This window comes from Aotus nancymaae, unplaced genomic scaffold (assembly GCF_030222135.1).
Source record: "Aotus nancymaae isolate 86718 unplaced genomic scaffold, 86718_ANA_hifiasm-v0.15.2.pri h1tg000108l, whole genome shotgun sequence".
Lineage (NCBI taxonomy): Eukaryota > Metazoa > Chordata > Mammalia > Primates > Aotidae > Aotus > Aotus nancymaae.
The window spans coordinates 14,675,301-14,694,160 of NW_026988523.1; the positions used below are offsets into that span (position 1 = coordinate 14,675,301).

At 43.6% G+C, this 18,860-nt stretch overlaps 1 protein-coding gene and 1 pseudogene across 6 annotated transcripts in view; both read left to right on the plus strand.

Moving 5' to 3' along the window:
• The window catches only part of RGSL1 (regulator of G protein signaling like 1), a 144,448-nt gene that overhangs the window by 54,650 nt on the left and 70,938 nt on the right, over positions 1-18,860 (plus strand). For all 6 annotated transcript variants that reach the window (XR_010340481.1, XM_064370852.1, XM_064370856.1 and 3 more), the window contains 3 exons: positions 4,897-5,059; positions 13,005-13,087; positions 17,637-17,711. Coding sequence is in view for 5 of the 6 variants with exons in the window: in XM_064370852.1 (XP_064226922.1) it covers positions 4,939-5,059; positions 13,005-13,087; positions 17,637-17,711 (279 nt within the window). In the remaining variant the exon portion in view is untranslated. The remainder of the gene's footprint in view (positions 1-4,896; positions 5,060-13,004; positions 13,088-17,636; positions 17,712-18,860) is intronic.
• LOC105711784 (transmembrane epididymal protein 1-like) lies at positions 625-2,232 on the plus strand (annotated as a pseudogene).

An 18,860-nucleotide genomic window follows, 5' to 3' on the forward strand; every position in this document is an offset into this window, starting at 1 on the left:
TTTGGCGTTTGTTTTGTTTTGTTTTTGAGATAGAGTCTCACTCTGTAGCCCAGGCTGGAGTGCAGTGACATGATCATAGTTCACTGCAGTCCTGAACTCAAACAATCCTCCCACCTCAGCCTCTTAAATAGCTGGGACTCCAGGCGCACACCACCAAGCCTGGCTAGGTATTTATATTTATAACTTGCATTAAAATACAATATTTTGTGGAATCCCCATAATTCCTCATTTACATATGAGGCGATTGAGTCTTAGAGAAGTTAAATAACTTGTTATTGTTGTTGTTTTGAGGTGGAGTCTTGCTCAGCTGTCCAGGCTGGAGTGCAGTGGCACGATCTTTGCTCACTGCAACCTCCATCTCCTGGGTTCAAGTGATTCTCCTGCCTCAGCCTCCAGAGTAGCTGGGATTACAAGGACATGCCATCACACCTGGCTAACTTTTATATTTTTAGTAGAGACGGGGCTTCACCATGTTGGCCAGGCTGGTCTCGAACTCCTGACCTCAAGTGATCCACCCGCCTCAGCCTCCCAAAGCACTGGGATTACAGGCAGGAGCCACCATGCCCGGCCTGAAACTACCTTTGTAAGACTAATGAAAGGCCACAAGATTTGATCATGGTTCTCTACAGCCTTGACCTCCTGGGCTAAAAGGATCCTCCTGCCTCAGCCTCCAGAATAGCTGAGACTACATGTGCACACTACTGCACCCAGTTAATTTTTAAATAATTGTTGTTTTTGGTAGAAATGAGGTCTCACCATGTTGCCCAGGCTGGTCTCGAACTCCTGGGCTCAAGCAATCCTCCCACCTCAGCCTCCCAAAATGCTGGAATTACAGACATGAGTCACTGCATCTAGCCAAATTTCTGGTGTTTATAAGCCACAAGTTTATGGTATTTTGTTATAGCAGCCTGAACAGACTAGTACAGGAGGGAGGTAAGGAAGGTAGTAATGGGGTCAAGGGCTAGTGGGAGGAGAGGCAAGCGGGGAGACCCTCTAGTATAGTCTCTCAGAATAGCAGATGCCCAAGCATTATGCTGGAGAAAATGCTTATTTCATTGTTTGTCAATGGTTAGCCGATTACCAATGAACCAGAGCAGAAGACCAGATGGAAACCATGACACCCACCCCACCATAGGTTTGGGCCTCCTCCAAAACCATTTCCCTTCTGTATGTGGATTCAGTGGGCTGGATAGAGAATATAAGTAAGCCTCAGGAGGCTCCCTCCACATTCTAGAGCCTGAGGTGGCCCTGAGTGAGTGGCCATTCCTGAGCCTTTTGCTTCTGCCTTTGATCAGACCTACTTTCAGTTCAATGGGAGGCTTTGAGGGTCATCTGTACCCAGGGCTGTCTTTCTTCTTCTATGGACTTTATCATGCACGACTTGTCTCCAGAGCCTTGATACGCAATGACCCTGTCCAGTATCCACCACGCCATCCCTGGAGCAAAGGAAGATGGGCAAAGCTACGGTAAATATACTACATTGGGTTGCTGAAGATACTGAGTGCCTGCATTTTAGTAGCCCAAGAGTTGCACAGACTTCCTAGACAGTTCGTACTTATCAGCAAGATGTATCATCAGAGAAACTTCATGTTCCGCAAACAGTGGCAGCATCTCACTCTCCATATGACTTTCTTGCCGAGTGAGTGTGTAGATGTGGTGAGCCAGAACCTGTTGCCTAAGAGATGTGCTGCTCTGGAGCAAGGTGCCCAAGCTCTGGGCATGTTCATATTTCTGCCCCTGATGGTGTCTCACCTGCAGGACACAGAAGGAGTGGAGCTGCAGTCTCACGTGCTGCTCACACAGGCCATGTTCCTGCTGGTTATGGTGGTGACCGCAGAGCTGTGGGCTCCCAACAAGCCACTGATCTGGATCATGAAAGCCTTTCTGTATACGATCACAGGCTCTTGGCTAATGCACATAGGCTTTATGCTGTTCAAACCAATCTCTGGCTATCAATGGATGGCTGATGACAGAAACGACATTATGTTTGTCACCACCTTCTTCTGCTGGCATGTGATCTTCAGTGCCATTTTGATGATCTGGATCTACGGCTTCTCCTTTTGGTGATATTGCTATATTTTTGTTAAGGCCTGAACCTGAATGTGCCACAATTGGTTCTCTATTGTCTGCATACAGCAGGACATCTGGATGAGAAGTTGTGGGAGGTAGAGCTGCCAGACAGGAGAATCCTGCATCCTTCCTTCAGAGGCGTGCCATCGTGAGGCATCAGACTTCTCTGGGACAGGCAAACCCCACTTCCCATTTGGTTTCTCTCAGTCTCATTTCCTGAGCAGTGTGCAGAGGACAGGAGAATGAAACAAGATATGCAACTGTGACCCTCACTCTCAGCTCCCCAAGTATTTCCATCCCCTCCCCTCTCTCCTCAATTCCAGCAACAGTAATCTGCATGCCCCACACGTCTCCGCATCCCTCGTTCTCCTACCATGAGAACATTAAAATAAATTCATGATATCCTGCCTTTAGGCCTTTTTATAAATATCCTTCACCCAGCACATAGAATGCCTACCACTAGTCATATTTAGTACATAATAATGTACCCATGATAATAACCACCTCCTCATTCTTTCTTGGTCTGGACTTCTTCAATGCTCATATTTAAGAGACTGTTTTTTGACTCTAGAGAACTCCTAGAATGTTCTTGAGGTCTTTCCTTTGATTGCTTTGTGATTTATCAAATAAAACATCAGACCCTGGAAGGTAACTTCTTTTGCAGGATTTTTTGGTTTTTTTCTTTTTAGACAGGTTCTTTCCAATTGCCCAATTGGAGTGCAGTGATGCAGTCACCACTCACTGCAGCCTCAATCTCCTGGGCTCAAGCAATCTTCCCACCTCAGCCTCCCGAGTAGCTAGGTCTGCAGGTGCAAGCCATCGTGCCATGCCCAGCTAATTTTTTATTTTTTGTAGAGATGAGTTTTCCCTATGTTGCCCCAGCTGGTATCGAGCTCCTGGGCTCAAGTGATCTGCCTGCCTCTGCCTCCCAAAATGCTGGGATTACAGGTGTGAGTCATTGTGCCCCGCCCTCTGCAGAGTTTAATAGAGCAAAGCAACACGCTGCATGTAGTGAGGGCTCAGAGGCTCATCTGCTTCCAGACTTCCTTCAGCCCAGTCTCCTTGAGTGTAGAGTCTGGCAGATTCTTCTTTCAGGCCTTTCAGCCCATCGCTCTGTACATATCTTACTGATTTCCAAGCAGTAGACTCATCTGGAACCACTCCTTTCTGGTTCTTGTGTATAATAAAGTCCAATGGCTTGTTTATGCTGCCTTTTTTTTTTAATCCTCACAAATGTCTTATCAGGGAGGTTTAGAGGTGAGTAATAAGGATTAAGAAAGTGGCTTGAGGTAGCTAGATTATTTAGCTATGTCACATAATGCTATAGCTGGCTGTCAAGGAGGGTAGAACTCTGAGTAAAGTTACCGGGGACTTACAAAGAGTGCCTTCATACTAGGACATGAAGAATCTGTCAAGCTTCCCTCACTCCGGTCAAGACTAAAGCATGCAGTTAGGACAGAGGAGGGCGGATGCAGGGATTCTAGAGAATTATCATCTTTCTTGTTTCCTTTTTTAATTCTGGTTCCTAGAACAAATGCCTCTTTTGGTTCTGGCCCTACTCTTCCTTTTTCTCAAAAGCAAAGGTGCAGCAGGCATGAGTTGTTTGGTTGTCAGGGACCTTTACCCCCTGGTTTTGGGATTTGGTGGGCATTCTGAGTTATTGTGGGGGTGGAGCATCCTTCCCAATGTCATTTAGAGGGGGCTCAGCCACGTCTCAGATTGTGGGATCGCCTGCGTGTGCCAGACGTTCACCGTGTGACCAGCAGGCAGCTTCCACAGAAAGCGGACACCAGCATCGCTGGGACGATCAGACAACAACGCTGCTCCTCACTGGAGATGGACAGGGGTCGCTCGTGTGGGAATAAAATAGGCCTCAGGTGCATTTCAGCTTCTGTGCTTCTCTCTGGTCCTGGGGACCAGTGGAGCTCTGCAGCGTCCCCCATAGGTTCTGCCCTTTTCCTGGTTGTCACCTCCGGCTCCCAGCCCCTCGTTTCTCCCCCACAACCTTGGATACATTTGCCTTGGCCCAGCCTTGCAGCTCCTCCTTCCTCTAGCTCTGTTGAGCCTCCTCTAGTACCCTTGAGGTCGAGGGGCAGGGAATCTGCTCCTCTGTACATGCTTTTCCATTGACAATGCAAAGTTGTTTTCTACTTCACTCTGGCCTCCCCTCGACTTTTTTTTTTTTTTTAAGACAGGGTTTTGCTGTCACCCAGGCTGGAATGCAGTGGCGCCATCTCAGTTCACTGTAGCCTCAACCTCCCTGGCTCAAGCAATTCTCCCACCTCAGTTCCCCCACAACCCACCCCCAGTAACTGGGTTATAAGTGGCACCACCATACCCAGCTAAATTTCTTTCTTTTTGATTTTTGTAAAAACTGGGTCTTGCCATGTTGCCCAGGCTTGTCTTGAACTCCTGCGCTCAAGTGATCTGCTAGCCTTAGCCTTTCAAAGTGCTGGGATTATAGCTGTGAGTCACCATGCCTGGAGACACCTCGCTTTTTTTGATATTAAGAACATATTTTATATTTTTTTAACCTAAAATTCACTTTTTGGTTTTTGCTATTATAACTGACCTCATCTTGATGCAGCATCTTTGACTAAATTGAGGAAAAGTCATAAAGGGTTGGGAAGCAAAACCCAAATATTAGTGTTTCAAGATACTATTTCTCCACAAAGACGAAAGCTGAAGAAATACCAAAACTACTTATTAACTCTTAGCCCTGTTCCATTTTGAGTACTTTTGAAGCCTTGTTAAACACTAATAAATTCATCTCTTGTAGTAAATGATTGCCTCCAAATATTATATCTCACAACACGTATCTTCCAGGTAAAATAATATTAGCAGGGGCCTACAAAGCCACAGAGAATTATGGGTAAGGCCAGATATGATGGTGGAATAGACAGACCTACTGTTTGGATGATAAGGGCCTTTCTGTACGCCTCATGTCACAGCAGGTGTGAGCACTCTGACAGTCATCGTAATTACTTTGGTAAGTAAAACAAACTAAAGATTATGTTTGGGGAAAACAGAAACAAAACCTTCAAATTACAGAGTGGAGTTTTGGGAAGAAAAATGTAATGTTAACCACTGTACAGCAGAGGGCACCATCTTTACATGAGCCCGGAAAGGGCACTCGCTCTTCATTGGGTATTGAGTGACCCGTTTAAACAAAGTGACGGAGAGATAAAGAGAAGAGCAGGAAAAATATGTAAGCAAGTGTTGTCCAAGCACCCAGTAAAACATCATGTAGTTCTTTTTCCTGTTAAACGTAGGTGCATATGACTAAGCACAGAATTCAGTTAACATAGAGATATGTGTGTGTATCTCAAAACCCTTTGGTCACTCACTCTCTGACCATCTTTCCTATTTGGAGTGAAAAATTATTGTGTGAGTCTTGAAGGGACTGTCTCCCCATGGATGCCCGGGGGAGCCAGACAGTTCCTCTCCTGGCCCTGACAGTAAGGACATGAGCACCTGTCCTAGACTCAGCAATCAGATCCTCCACCCAGAACTTTTCTTTATGTATATATGTATATTTCTAAATTTATATTTAATTATATATAATGTATATTTAATTTTTTTGAAACGAAGTTTTGCTCTTGTTGCCCAGGCTGGAGTGCAGTGTCGTGATCTCGGCTCACCATAACCTCCACTGTCTCCTGGGTTCAAGCAATTCTCCTGCCTCAGCCTCCTGAGCAGCTGGGATTACAACTATGCACCACCACGCCCAGCTAATTTTGTATTTTTAGTAGAGATAGGATTTCTCCATGTTGGTCAGGTTGGTCTCGAACTCCTGACCTCAGGTGATCTGCTTGCCTTGGCCTCCCAAAGTGTTGGGATTACAGGCATGAGCCACTGTGCCCCGCAATGTACATTTAATTTTAAAAATTAAATGTATAATACATATACACTTATATTGTAAATATATAATATATATACATTTAATTTTTAAAGTAAATATATATAATATATAATTAAATATAATATATATATACCCATTTAATTTTAAAAATCATCTTTTAATAGAGATGGGATCTCACTATATTGCCTAGGCTGGTCTCAAACTCCTGGACTCAGGCGATCCAACTACCTTTGTCTCCCAAATGCTAGGATTAAAGGCGTGAGCCACCACGACCAGCCCAAAACTTTTCATCTTGAAGGAAAACTCAGAAGCTCAGGAGCAATGAGAGATTATGCATGGCAGTGCCTATGACAACACTTACTCACTAGAGGAGGTGTTAGCAGGAATGGCACAATGAGGACAACCACAAATGCTGAAAAAGATGTGCTATAGTTGAAATTGGCTCTGATTTCTATTGGAGGGCATGTTAACCACCAAAAACAAAAGAAGAGTAGTTATTCTAATAGGCAGCTCAGCTCGTGTGGTTATCTGAATGATCTAACCCACAGATTCTTTGTGGTGGTTATTGATCAAGAGGTTCCTCATTCAATAACATTCTACTGGAGAGTATAAGCTCTGTGATGGCAAGGATTTTAGACCGTTTCATTCAATGATCATCCCAAACACCTAGAAGAGTTTGTGTCACATAGACATACCCAATAAATATTTGTTGAGTGAATGAATAAATGAACAGGAGCCCAAAATGAGCTGTCATGGTAGAGAATCAGGACCTTCATCCAATTTTCAGCCCTGAGCCAGACCTAGTAGCTCTGAAATAAAAAAAAGCATTTTACCCATTATATCTTGCAATATTTTGCAAGTATTTACTGTGAATATTCTTCCTAATTTTTGCCAAAGAGACCTGCTGTCGTTTCCAGGGTAACTGTGCACTTGGGTAAAAGAAATGCCCAGAGTTTTGCATACCAGATCAGATCTAGTAAATATCAGATCTGAGATGTGAATGCAGCTCTATTGCATTTAGCAGCTAATTTTTTTTTTTTTTTTTTTTTTTTTTTTGAGACAGATCTTACTCTGTTACCCAGGCTGGAGTGTAGTGGCGTGATCTCAGCTCACTGTGAACTCTGCCTCCCAGATTCAAGCAATTCTCGTGCCTCAGCCTCCTGAGTTGCTGGGATTACAGGTGCACACTACCACACCTGGCTAATTTTTTTGTATTTTCAGTGGAGACGAGGTTTCCCCGTGCTGGCCAGGCTGATCTCGAACTCCCATACTCAAGTGATCCACCCGCCTTGGCCTCCCAAGGTGCTGGGATTGTAGATGTGAGGCACTGCATCCTGGCCCCAATATTTTCTATATTTGCCTGATGATAATTATCTGGGGCACTTGGAAAATACACAGACTCCTGAGCCCCATCCCTTCTAAATCAGAATTGCCAGGGGAAGGTCCTGGCAATTTAGGTTTTTAACAACAACCCTATCAATAAGGTAACTCCTATTACCACACATTTGGGAGACATCTGATGCCCTTTTCTTTTGGTAACTAGAAGGTCATGAAAGGGTCAGGGATCTAACCGTTATACAGTTCAAGCTTTGGCCAGTGATACTGGCTTTTTATCCCTACCATTTTTAGAGTGACCCCATTTGGTTGTCAATGGCTTCAGCAGTCAGCCTTTTTGAGCTGTGGGAAAGATGGTGGGGCAGCAATTAGGACTCAAGAGTAGGTGCACACAGCTGGATTGAAAACAGTCTGAAAGCATTCCATCTTAAGGAATGTGGGTATATATGACTACTGTATATGCCATTATTTTAGGAGGAGACCACAACTCTATTTATTTTGCAAAAGAGTTGATAATTCAAGGAATATTATGACATTATAGAACCATGCAGTGCTTCACCCTGAACTCTCTTAAGATGTGTGTATGTTAAACTGACTGATGAATAAGGTAATTGATAACAGATTGAAAAAGTAGGGTAAACTACAAACTCATCTTGCGATACATAAAGCATCGAGGTGTAAAGAAAGAATTGCTTCTCACTAAAATCACTTTAAAATGCAGTATTTGGTCTTTATATGTGCTAAAGAAAGTATGCACTTTTTCAAATGTAAGTGATTTGTTGACAATTCATTATTAACAATAATCCTTCAAGTTTCCAGTTTTCCCCCCACCCCCATGGGAAGGTCTTTTAGACATTATATAAACTTCCCTACAATCCCAAGACTTTTAAATTCTTTAATCCTTCTCTGGGTGTGACATTGAAGAATTCTATTCTCAGCAATTCTTGGCTAAATTTTTAAGGGGTATAGGGCTGTTGGTCTTTCATCTTAATATTTACTTCCTATTAGGGAAGAGCAGGAAAAACAAAAAGTTGTTTAATGAGAAAACCAAGTGTCTGAAGAGCCTTCAGAGGAAGGGAATTCAAGCCTCTTGGAGGCCAATGTTTTAATTTTAATTTGTTAAGGATGGGGTTTCACTCTGTTGCCCAAGCTGAAGTTCAGTGGTTTGGTCATAGCTCACAGTAGCCTTGAACTCCTAGGCTCAAGCCACGGAGGTTGATATTTTAAGTGGGCTGAATATCCAGGAGATATTGCTTATTAAAATCACATCAAATGTAATCATTTACAAGACTCTTAGGAGCTGAGTTTATCAATGCAAAAGTCACCCTAGCATGGGAGAGGATGGAGCAGACAAGAGATCTTGGGCACAATTATAAATAACTTGTCAAATAAAATACTATGAACTAAAGGCTTAAGTAGAGGAGGAGTCTTGTATGTCCAGGGGGATTCAGCAGATTAGGTAAGATAAAGACTCATCTTCAGATTAAGGTCTACACCAGAGGTAAGTAGGTCACTGCCTGATAGAATCTGGAACCCCTTAGAGAAGGTGTCATTATGTGTTCACAAGGGATCAAGTTCCGTTGACTTGGAGATAATTCTGCCCCTAACAAATTACTGTGTCAGGAAGAGCATGGCAACATGAGCAATGCTGGTGAGTCTCTGTGAGGGATGTCTCCAAGCCCTTGAGTCCTTTAAATAAGGCAAACTATTCATCTTCCCAATCGTTAATAGATCTGAGCCACTCAGGGGCACCATATGTGACTTTTGTGTTATTCGTGCCTTTGTTTTCCTTCTCCTTCTTCCCCTTCCTCCTACCTTTTGCCACCAGATCTTTGAGGATAGAACAGGGCCTTCTTCACAAGACAACTAAGGCAAGAGGGAGAAAGTGAACTGTGGATTGGGCCATCTCTTCTCCAGAGAGAAGACTGGCATGGGGTTTGAGATTATGCAGTGATTTCATTTGTTGCCAAGTCAATATTATTATGGCATGAAACTGGTGCTAAAAGCCTTCTCGAGTTATTAGGAAGTTTGAAGGCAGAACAGGTAAGAAGGAAAAACAAGAATGGAGAAATGGGAGGATGAGGAAGGGAAGGACGTTCAGAGCCTTGTTTTTATATCTCCTTAAGACTGTCTTGTCAATGGCGAGCCCTAGCATAGGCAAGCCCCTTGACACCAGCAGTGTGTAGCTGTGAAAAACAATCACTAGGGAATTTCTGCCAAACCCCACTTTTCTGTTTTCAGATGGGCTCAGTAATGCATTCATTCAACTAATCCTTGTTAGACTCTATGACTGATAAACCAAAGTCCAAAAGATTGAAGATCATCAGCTGGGAGCGCTGACTAACCCCTGTAATCCCAGCAATTTGGGAGGCTGAGGCAGGTGGATCATCTGAGGTCAGAAGTTTGAGACCAGCCTGGCCAACATGGTGAAACCCAGTCTTTTCTGAAAATACAGAAATTAGCCGGGTATGGTGGTGCATGCCTGTAATACCAGCTACTTGAGAGGTTGAGGCACAAGAATTGCTTGAATCTGGGAGTCAGACGTTGCAGTGAGCCAAGATCATGTCACTGCACTCCAGCCTGGGTGACAGAGTGATACTTTGGCAAGAAAAAAAAAAAAAGATTGAAGATTATCTTTTGAAAGAACTTATTCTGCATTTACAGAATTTAGACATTGTACAAACAATTTTAGAGTCTAGAGGAAGAAAGGTCAAAAACAAAGTCCCTCCTCTCACAAGCTCAGCCTGATGAGAAAGAAATATTTCAGTGGATAAAAACAATAAAACTTGTTAATTGTAATGATGGAGGATGTACGTGATGGTGTAGGGAGACAGTGATGAATTCTGCCATTGCGGTGGATTCTACCATTCTTAGTTCACCAAGATTATATGTAAACGAGTTCTTAAAGGATGACTATTAATTTGTGAAGCTGACTGTGCCTGAGAAAACATTTTAAGCAATGTAATATGGACACAAAGACATGGAGGTTTGAAGTGAGGATACCTAGCAGCTGCAGGTACTCTCAGTAATGCCTTGGCTTAGCTTGCAAACAGGAGGCAGAGTGTGCAGAGAGGCAGGAGATGAGGCTGGGAGGAAACTCAAAAGCCAAGTGGGGTAAAGCCTCAGATACTATACTAAGGAGTTTGGGCTTTACCTTCTAGGACATTGAGGAGATTTTGAAAGACTTTAACATTAATAATATCAACAGATTATGGTGGCACTATATGGAGTGTGCTTGGAAGGGCAAGAGGTAGAAGCTAGGGAGATGATTTAAGAAGCTGATGCAGTAGTCTAGGTGAGAGAGTATAGAGGCCTGTAGTGGAAGAGTAACTTTATGGATGGAAAGGAGAAGACAGATTCAAGAGAGAGTTGCAAAGAGAAACCATATAGCATGGTCCCCCATTGCATGTGGGGGGCGTGGAGGGGAGAGACAGAACAAGAAAGCAAGAGTGAGAGTGAGAGACAGAGACATAGAGAAGAGTCTCAGGTTTCTGGATTAGATAATTTAATAAATAATGATTCCAGTAACTGGGACCAGGAATGTAGGAAAAGTTGCAGGCTGGGAGGCCTGTGGGCACATTGAACATGTTGAGATGAAAGTGCCCGATGGATGTGCGTGTAGAGCTGTCCCATAGCTCACGCATATTTAAAACCAGAGCTAGGCGCTGTGGCTCACGCCTGTAATCCCAGCACTTTGGGAGGCCGAGGCAGGCGGATCACGAGGTCAAGAGTTTGAGAACAGCCTGGCCAACATGGTGAAACCCGTCTCTACTAAAGATACAAAATATTAGCCAGGCATGGTGGCGGACACCTGTAATCCTAGCTACTTGAGAGGCTGAGGCAGGAGAATCACTTGAACCCAGGAGGTGGAGGTTGCAGTGAGCTGCGATCATACCACTGCACTCCAGCCTGGGCGACTGGGCGAGACTCTGTCTCAAAAAAACAAACAAACAAACAAAAACAAACCAGTCAAGGAGAGAAGTCTGGACTGAAAACACAGATTTTGAAATGATCCATATGGAATAGATTAAATAAATCAAGGACTGCTTATAAAAAGAAGAACAGAGGGCTTGTGAGGGGTACAGATAAAACACACATAACACATAACAGCAAGAAAAAAGATGTCTGCGAACAGAGAGCAAGTGCTGATACCAGCTCTGTCACTCACAACAGTATTTTATCGTCTGGATTTATTTTCTTTTTTTTTTCTTTTTCTTTTTTGAGATGGAGTCTCACTCTTATCACCCAGGCTGGAGTGCAGTGGCGTGATCTCAGCTCACTGCAACCTCTGCCTCCTGGGTGCAAGCACTTCTCCTGCCTCAGCCTCCAGAGTAACTGGGATTACAGGCACACATCACCATGCCTGGCCAATTTTCTGTATCTTTAGTGGAAACGGAGTTTCACCATGTTGTCCAGGCTGGTCTTAAACTCCCGACCTTGTGATCCACCCTCCTCAGCCTCCCAAAGTGCTGGGATTACAGGCATGAGCCACCATGCCTGGCCAAGAGTTTCTAATTCTATTTCTATTAAATGAAGCCAATAATTCCCTAGTGTCATCAGGAAAAATGATTGTTTAGTTTTCTTATGTTATCATAACTACATGTTTGTGAGTATGTGTGGCACTTACCATCCTCATCAGATTCGACTGAAAGATGAGCTTAGGACATAATATTTGGACCCATTTTTCAGTCTTTTATTATGAACTTTGGGTATGATGAAGTGATGCTGGACCATTGATAAAGCAATTAGTTTATTATTCTCTAGCTGAACGTTCTGCTCTAAGGAGTGTAGACAGTAAATTAGAGAAAACTGTAATTTACTAAAAGAGTGAGTTGCTTCATTCACCTGGAGTCTCCATGTTTGGCTTTATGACATTCAACATTTATCTCCTTGAATTAACTTGGGCAGCATGATGATCACACCTGAGAGAAGTAATAAATATGTTGTATGATCAAATTAATATTCAAGAAAGCTCTTGTCAGGCTGTAATGTTGGACCAAATCTAACAAGCAGAAATTTGACTGAAATAAATGTAAATTCCTGCCCTTGGGTTTCTGAAAAGTGGCTATATAAGTAAAAGCATAATGGAGTTAATAGCGTGATATGAGAGCCCCCAAAGCTAACCCATCACTTCAGGCCCCATTGCACTAGCATCAGGAGCAACCTAGGCAAGAGTTCTCCTATGTTCTGTTCTGGGAAGCATCTGAAGTGTTTCAGTTATGGGTACCACTCCAGCCAATCAGAGAACCAGATGGAGAGAAGGCCATATGAGGAATGGGTTGAAGAATTGCTTAGTGACTAGCCAGCAGGGTTGGAGGTAAGCAGACGTCTGTGATGTCTTTATAAATACTGGAAGGACTGTCCCTTTTATGGGGACTTAAATGGATTCTGTCAAGCTTCAGAGGGCATAATTTTTACATATAGAAGGTAAAAGAAGTCAGTCACAATAGGAAAAAAGAAATCTTTCTAACCATTTCATCTTCTTCCTAAATGGAATGGGCATCCCTGTGCATCAGTGAGCTCCCCACAGCTGGGAGTCTTTAAGCAGAACGATATTGAAAAAGAGAGTCCTGGAGAAGGGGAGGAATTGAATTGGATGGCCCTAAAGGCTGTCCTCATGCCGAGATTTGGCAATGTGAAATGATCCATTTGATTGCTTCATTTTCTCAACCTGAATGCAATTCTGGTTCATCTTTTTTTTATTTATTTATTTTTTTATTTCTCTCTCTCCATATAGAGATAATCAGGTCTACAAATCTTATAATTCTGCTAGAGGATGAAATCTTTGTCGACTTTTTCAACACATTTCTCTCTCTCCCGGTAAGCATTCTCAGATTTAAATACAAATATTTCATTAGCAGCTGAATAGTGAATCTCACAGAGCTGAGTGATTTTTTTTTTATTTGTCATTATTTTGGGTTTTACTAAATTTCTTCTTAAATACAAAAACTCTTTTAATTTGAGCAAATAAACATGAACCAGAACCACCTCTAAAATCTCCAAAAGCTTCCCATTGTTGTTGATGTCGTCAAATCCTAAATCCGCAGCCTCCTTAGTTGCCTTTGCCTGTCCAAAGTGACTTCCTATCACACCCTCTGCTGATACCCAGTGCTCTAGTGACAGGGGTTCTACCCTTGCTGGGCACACCTGGGTTAGGGTTAGGGTTAGGGTTAGGGTCATTCGCCCACCTCTGAACCTCTCCTTGGGCTGTGTTTGTTTTCTGCCAGGAATACCTTTCCCATAGTTCCATCTACAAAAGTCTTAAATATTCCTCATATCTCTGCTTAAATTCTATTCTCCTTAAGGAATTCCTAGGTCCTCACAATTGGAACCTCCTGATGGAAACTTCTCTGCTTCTGAGCCCTTTGGCACTTTGCAACTCTCTTGAGGTGTGTGTGTGTGTGTCCCCAGTTGATTATGAGACAGTGAATTCCTGCAGGACAAGGACTGAGGATTATTTATTCTGCTCTACTCCCTTTACCAGGTGTTTGGCACATAGAAATCATTGTTGACTGGAACAAGCCTATCTATTTCCTTAATCTATGCAACTAAAACAAATCTCAAACATCAAAGTATTCTTAAACCCAAACCTGGACTTATCTTGAATCTTTTTTGGTTTAAATCCTTGGTGACAATTTAACACTGGTGCCTTATGAATTGTGGCTCATCTTGATGAACCTTTCCCATGAGATGGTATATAGTAAAAGGCTGAATTTCAGACAAGTAGGAAAAACATCCTGTATATCCCACAAATGGTTATTGGGTGATTACTTTGTGCCAACCCCTGGCCTGGGCTTAGCATTGGAGACGCACATATTAATGACAGCATCCCTGTCCTCATGGAATTCCCAGTCTAGTGTGAGAGATATTTATTGAAGGTCTGGGTGACATGACAGAACTTTTTAGGAGGCAGTAGGAGTACAGTACTCATGAGAGACAGAGATCATCCCTACCTGGAAGATTCAGGAAAAGCTGACACAAGCCAAATATTAAAAGACAAGGAGGCACTTGACAGTTAACTGGAAGCAGAAGGTGAGGAGAAAAAGATGCATAAAGAAATAGGAAGAGGAGTGGCTCACGTCTGCAATCCCAGCATTTTGGGAGGCCGAGGTGGGTGGATTACCTGAGGTTGGGAGTTCAAGACCAGCCTAACCAACATAGTGAAACCCCGTCTCTGCCAAAAATACAATAATTAGCCAGGTGTGGTGGTGCACACCTGTAATCCCAGCTGCTTGGAAGGCTGAGGCACAAGAATCACTTGAGCCCAGGAGGCGGAGGTTGCAGTGAACTGAGACTGCACCACTGCACTCCAGCCTGAGCCACAGAGCAAGACTCCATCTCAAATTGAAAAAAAAAAAAAGAATAAAAATAGGAGGAAACAGAAGACTAGGGAGTGAGCAGCAAGAAAAGCAAAAGCCTTACACAGAATAGAGAAAGTAAAGGCTCCAAAGAATACAATCCTTTGATGCTTTGGAGGAAATTGTAACTCAGCAAGGCTGATGAATGGTTGTGAGGGTGAGACGCCACAAGAGATAAGCTGCATAGGCAGCCCCTGCCAAGCCCTGGAGATCAGGCAAGCCATGCCGAGGAGTTTGGACATTACCTTAAGGCGCGAGAGAGCCATCAAAGGATTTGAAGTAAAGGAATAACATCTTCAGGCTTTCATTTGGGAAAATTATCCTGCAGAGGTTTGGCCAATGGGTGGGCAGGAGACCTTAATGAAGGAAGGGAAAGCAGTTAAGAGGTTGTTTCAATCATCTAGTGGGAAGTAATGAGGGTCAAAAGGGAAAGGGGAGAGAAGGATGAGATACATAGGGGAGATTGTTAACAAAACAAAATATAGGACCATGTCATTATAAATGTTGGGCGAGGAGTAACAGGAAGGAAGGAAGCAAGGGTAACAGGCTTGGGTGCGTGGATGGATGGTGGTGTGAGGCAACAGGATTAAAACCGGGATAAGGAAGAGGCCTCTCTGAGAGTGGGTCTTTCTGTGTTTATCACTCTATTGTCTCTGCCACTGTCTTAATATGAAGGTTTCAGAAGTAATCTCTTTTTTTTTTTTTTTTTGAGACAAAGTTTCACTCTTGTTGCCCAGGCTGGAGTGTAGTGACGCAATCTCGGCTCACTGCAATCTCCATCTCCCAAGTTCAAGCAATTCTCCTGCCTCAGCCTCCCAAGTAGCTGGGACTACAGGTGTGCACCACAGCACCAGCTAATTTTTGTGTTTTTAGTAGAGACAGGGTTTCACCATGTTGGCCAGGCTGGTCTCAAACTCCTAACCTCAGGTGATCCACCCACCTCGGCCTTCCAAAGGACTGGGATTACAGGCATGAGCCACCACACCTGGCTGAAAAGTAATCTTAAGACACATTAATCAGTCAATTCACCAACACAATTAAAAGAGCTCACAGTAATGTCCTAGAAACAGAGAGTGATGTGGGGAGGGTGTTCCAGCCAAGATTATAAGTTCTGGCCACTTAGGCAGCTGTGGTCTATAAAGAGAGACAGCAGTAGTAGTTCATGTTGAATACTCCTTAAGTTTACAAATTTCTACCACTTAATTCCCATAGTCACCATGTGAGGTAGGATGTATTCCCTTTTTACCAATGGATCTCAGAAGTTAAATGATTTGCTGTAATCCCAGCACTTTGGGAGGTAGAGGCAGGCAGATCACTTGAGGTCAGGAGTTTGAGACCAGCCTGGCCAACATGGTGAAACCCGTCTCTACCAAAAATATAAAAATTAGCCAGGTGCGGTGGCGTGCACCTGTAATCCCAGCTACTGGGGAGGCTGAGGCAGGAGAATTGCTTGAACCTGAGAGGCGGAGGTTGCAGTAAGCTGAGATTGTGTTCCCACACCCCAGCCCAGGTGACAGAGTGAGACTCCATCTCAAAAAAAAAAGTTAGGCTGGGAGTGGTGGCTCACAACGGTAATTCTAGCACTTTGGGAGGCTGAGGTGGGTGGATTGCCTGAGCTCAGGAGTTCGAGACCAGCCTGGGGAACATGGTGAAACCCCATCTCTACTAAAAATACAAAAAATTAGCCAGGCATGGCAGCATGTACCTGTAATCCCAGCTACTTAGGAGGCTGAGGAAGGAGAATTGCTTCAACCTGGGGAGGTGAAGGTTGCAGTGAGCTGAGATGGCAGGCACCACTGCACTCCAGCCTGGACGACAGAGCAAGGCTCCTCAAAAAAAAAAAAAAAAAAAGTTAAATGATTTGCCTAAGATTACACAGTGAATCTGGGGCAGTTCGAGGAGCTGACCAGGTCTGCTGGCTTCAGGCCTGATGTGTTTTCCACGTTAACCTGTGCCCTCTATGGTGCAAATGTCGGGTAGTGAAACTGCTTCCGAACACCACTCCCACATAATCGCACAACTTCACAGTCCTATCACCACTCCTTAAAGGTAGCTTAACACACCAGTCAGGGCATGTTGTGTTACTTACACACTGAGTGCAGAGCAGAGAGAGATCCCTAAGGACTGAGACTCCTTTACAAACTTATAACTGTAAGATGCAGACAGCACCATCACCTTCCTTCAACACCTCACAGCCGAGGGCAAGGGACAAATGGGGTCAAGGGAAGAGGGCCATAGACTAACAACAGTGTGGGGCTGTTCATCTTGGGGAGATGGTCAGACTGACATGATGGGCCGAGAGTTCAGCCAGGAATTGGAGCTGCAGCCCCTCTAGTTTTCTGCAAATACTTCTGGGACACTTTGAAGACATTTTGTTGCCCATGGTGAAACTGCTTAAGTTTACATACCTATAAACATAGAAGTCCTTTCCCATCCATTTCAATGCTGGTTGCCTAGATGACAGTCTCTTTTCCATGACAAAAGGGGATGGCATCCTAGAATTACATATCAGTTCTGGACACTCTCAATGTCTCCATATGTAATTTGTACCCCTAATCTCCATATCTTTAGTCCTGTCTATCTTCTCCAGTTTGGGTAAATCCAGAGCTATTTTTCACTGGGAAAACATTTTAGACATTTGCTTTAACTCTCTAAGTCCAGGGAGAAAAATGAATACTGAATACACAAAGTAAATGCTTTCTAATAACATGGGCCTTGGCTTTTGCACGCAAGCAAATAGCTCTCAGGTAGGCTCAGGCTCCACAAGAAAGATAGCTCCCAGGTTGGGGCACGGTGGAGTCAAAAGATAAATTAATCTTGCAGTTCAATCTGTTTAGGGCTTTTGCGCGTGTGTGCAGGGCAAGTTGATACAGCGGAATAGATTTAAGAATTAATGTTCCTTGAAATAAAAGAGCGGTGGAACCTCTCTTCCCCTGTGGCTGCAGATGGGCTGTGTCATATACATGAAGACAATCTCTACTCTCTTGACGTTTGCTAGCTTTCTTTTGCAGGTTTTTGGTCAGACACCATTTTATACTGTTGAAAATTCACAGTGGAGCTTGTGGCCAGAAATACCTTGTAACTTGGTGAGTAAAATTCTTCAGAGGTGGAGGGTTTAGGGTGGAGGATGAGGAAGCCATATTTGTTTTTGTTGTTAATTTGTTTTTGTTTTTGAGATGGGATCTCACTGTCACCTAGGCTGCAATGCAGTGGTGTGATCTTGGCTCACTGCAACCTTTGCTTCCCTGGCTCAAGCAATCCTTCCACCTTAGCCTCCCAAATGGCTGGGACCACACAGCACCTGCCACCATATCCAGAGAATTTTTGTATTTTTGGTAGAAATGGAGTTTCACTGTGTTGCCCAGGCTGGTCTCAAACTACTGAGCTCAAGTAATTCACCCACCTCAGCCTCCCAAATTGCTGGAATTACAGGCAGGAGCCATGGTGCCAGCCATGAGGGAACTATTTGAAATGTGAATTGGGAGAGGGAGGAAAAGATGAGGCTCACAGAATAACTACAGGAGAAACTGTAAAGCAGAGGAGTAGAACAAACAGCATCAATCCAGGCAGACATTTCTTCTTTTCACATTTTTTACCTCTTGTGCAAGCAATTGCTGGTGAATTCTTTCCATAGTCCATAGTTAGCAAATGGGATTCTCACACCTACTGTGATAGGTTAGACACTTGGGACACTGTGCTGAGAAGAACAGGGCACATCTAAGCAAGAAAGACTCTGGGAATTGACTGGCAATGTCTGTAGTGGGTGTGGGGTGGGAAGGGGCAGCCCATGGGCCAAGTAATTCTTATCTGTATGTGTTATCAGATATAGATCAAGATAAGATGCTTTTCTGCAATTTCTGATGACTACTCAACTATTCTTCTCCAGAGGCATGTTTTTCTCCCAATTTCTTCTCTTTATGGCTTTTTTCTGTTACTTATTTTTCCCTTTTCCCCACTCCTGTTCTCCTTTTCTACTATGTAGACCTTAGAGTTACCAATGGCTTCCACGTGCCCTACAAGGGGGCATATAGGATCAGAAAGACCACTCTAAACCTGATAACAACAAGGTTTTGTTCTCTCTGAGTTCTGGAGAGCTGAGAAGAGACATTCTATTCTGACTCTTTTTTTTTTTTGAGATGGAGTTTAGCTTTTGTTGCCCAGGCTGGAGTGCAATGGCACGATCTTGGCTCACTGCAACCTCTGCCTCCCAGGTTCAAGTGATTCTCCTGCCTCAG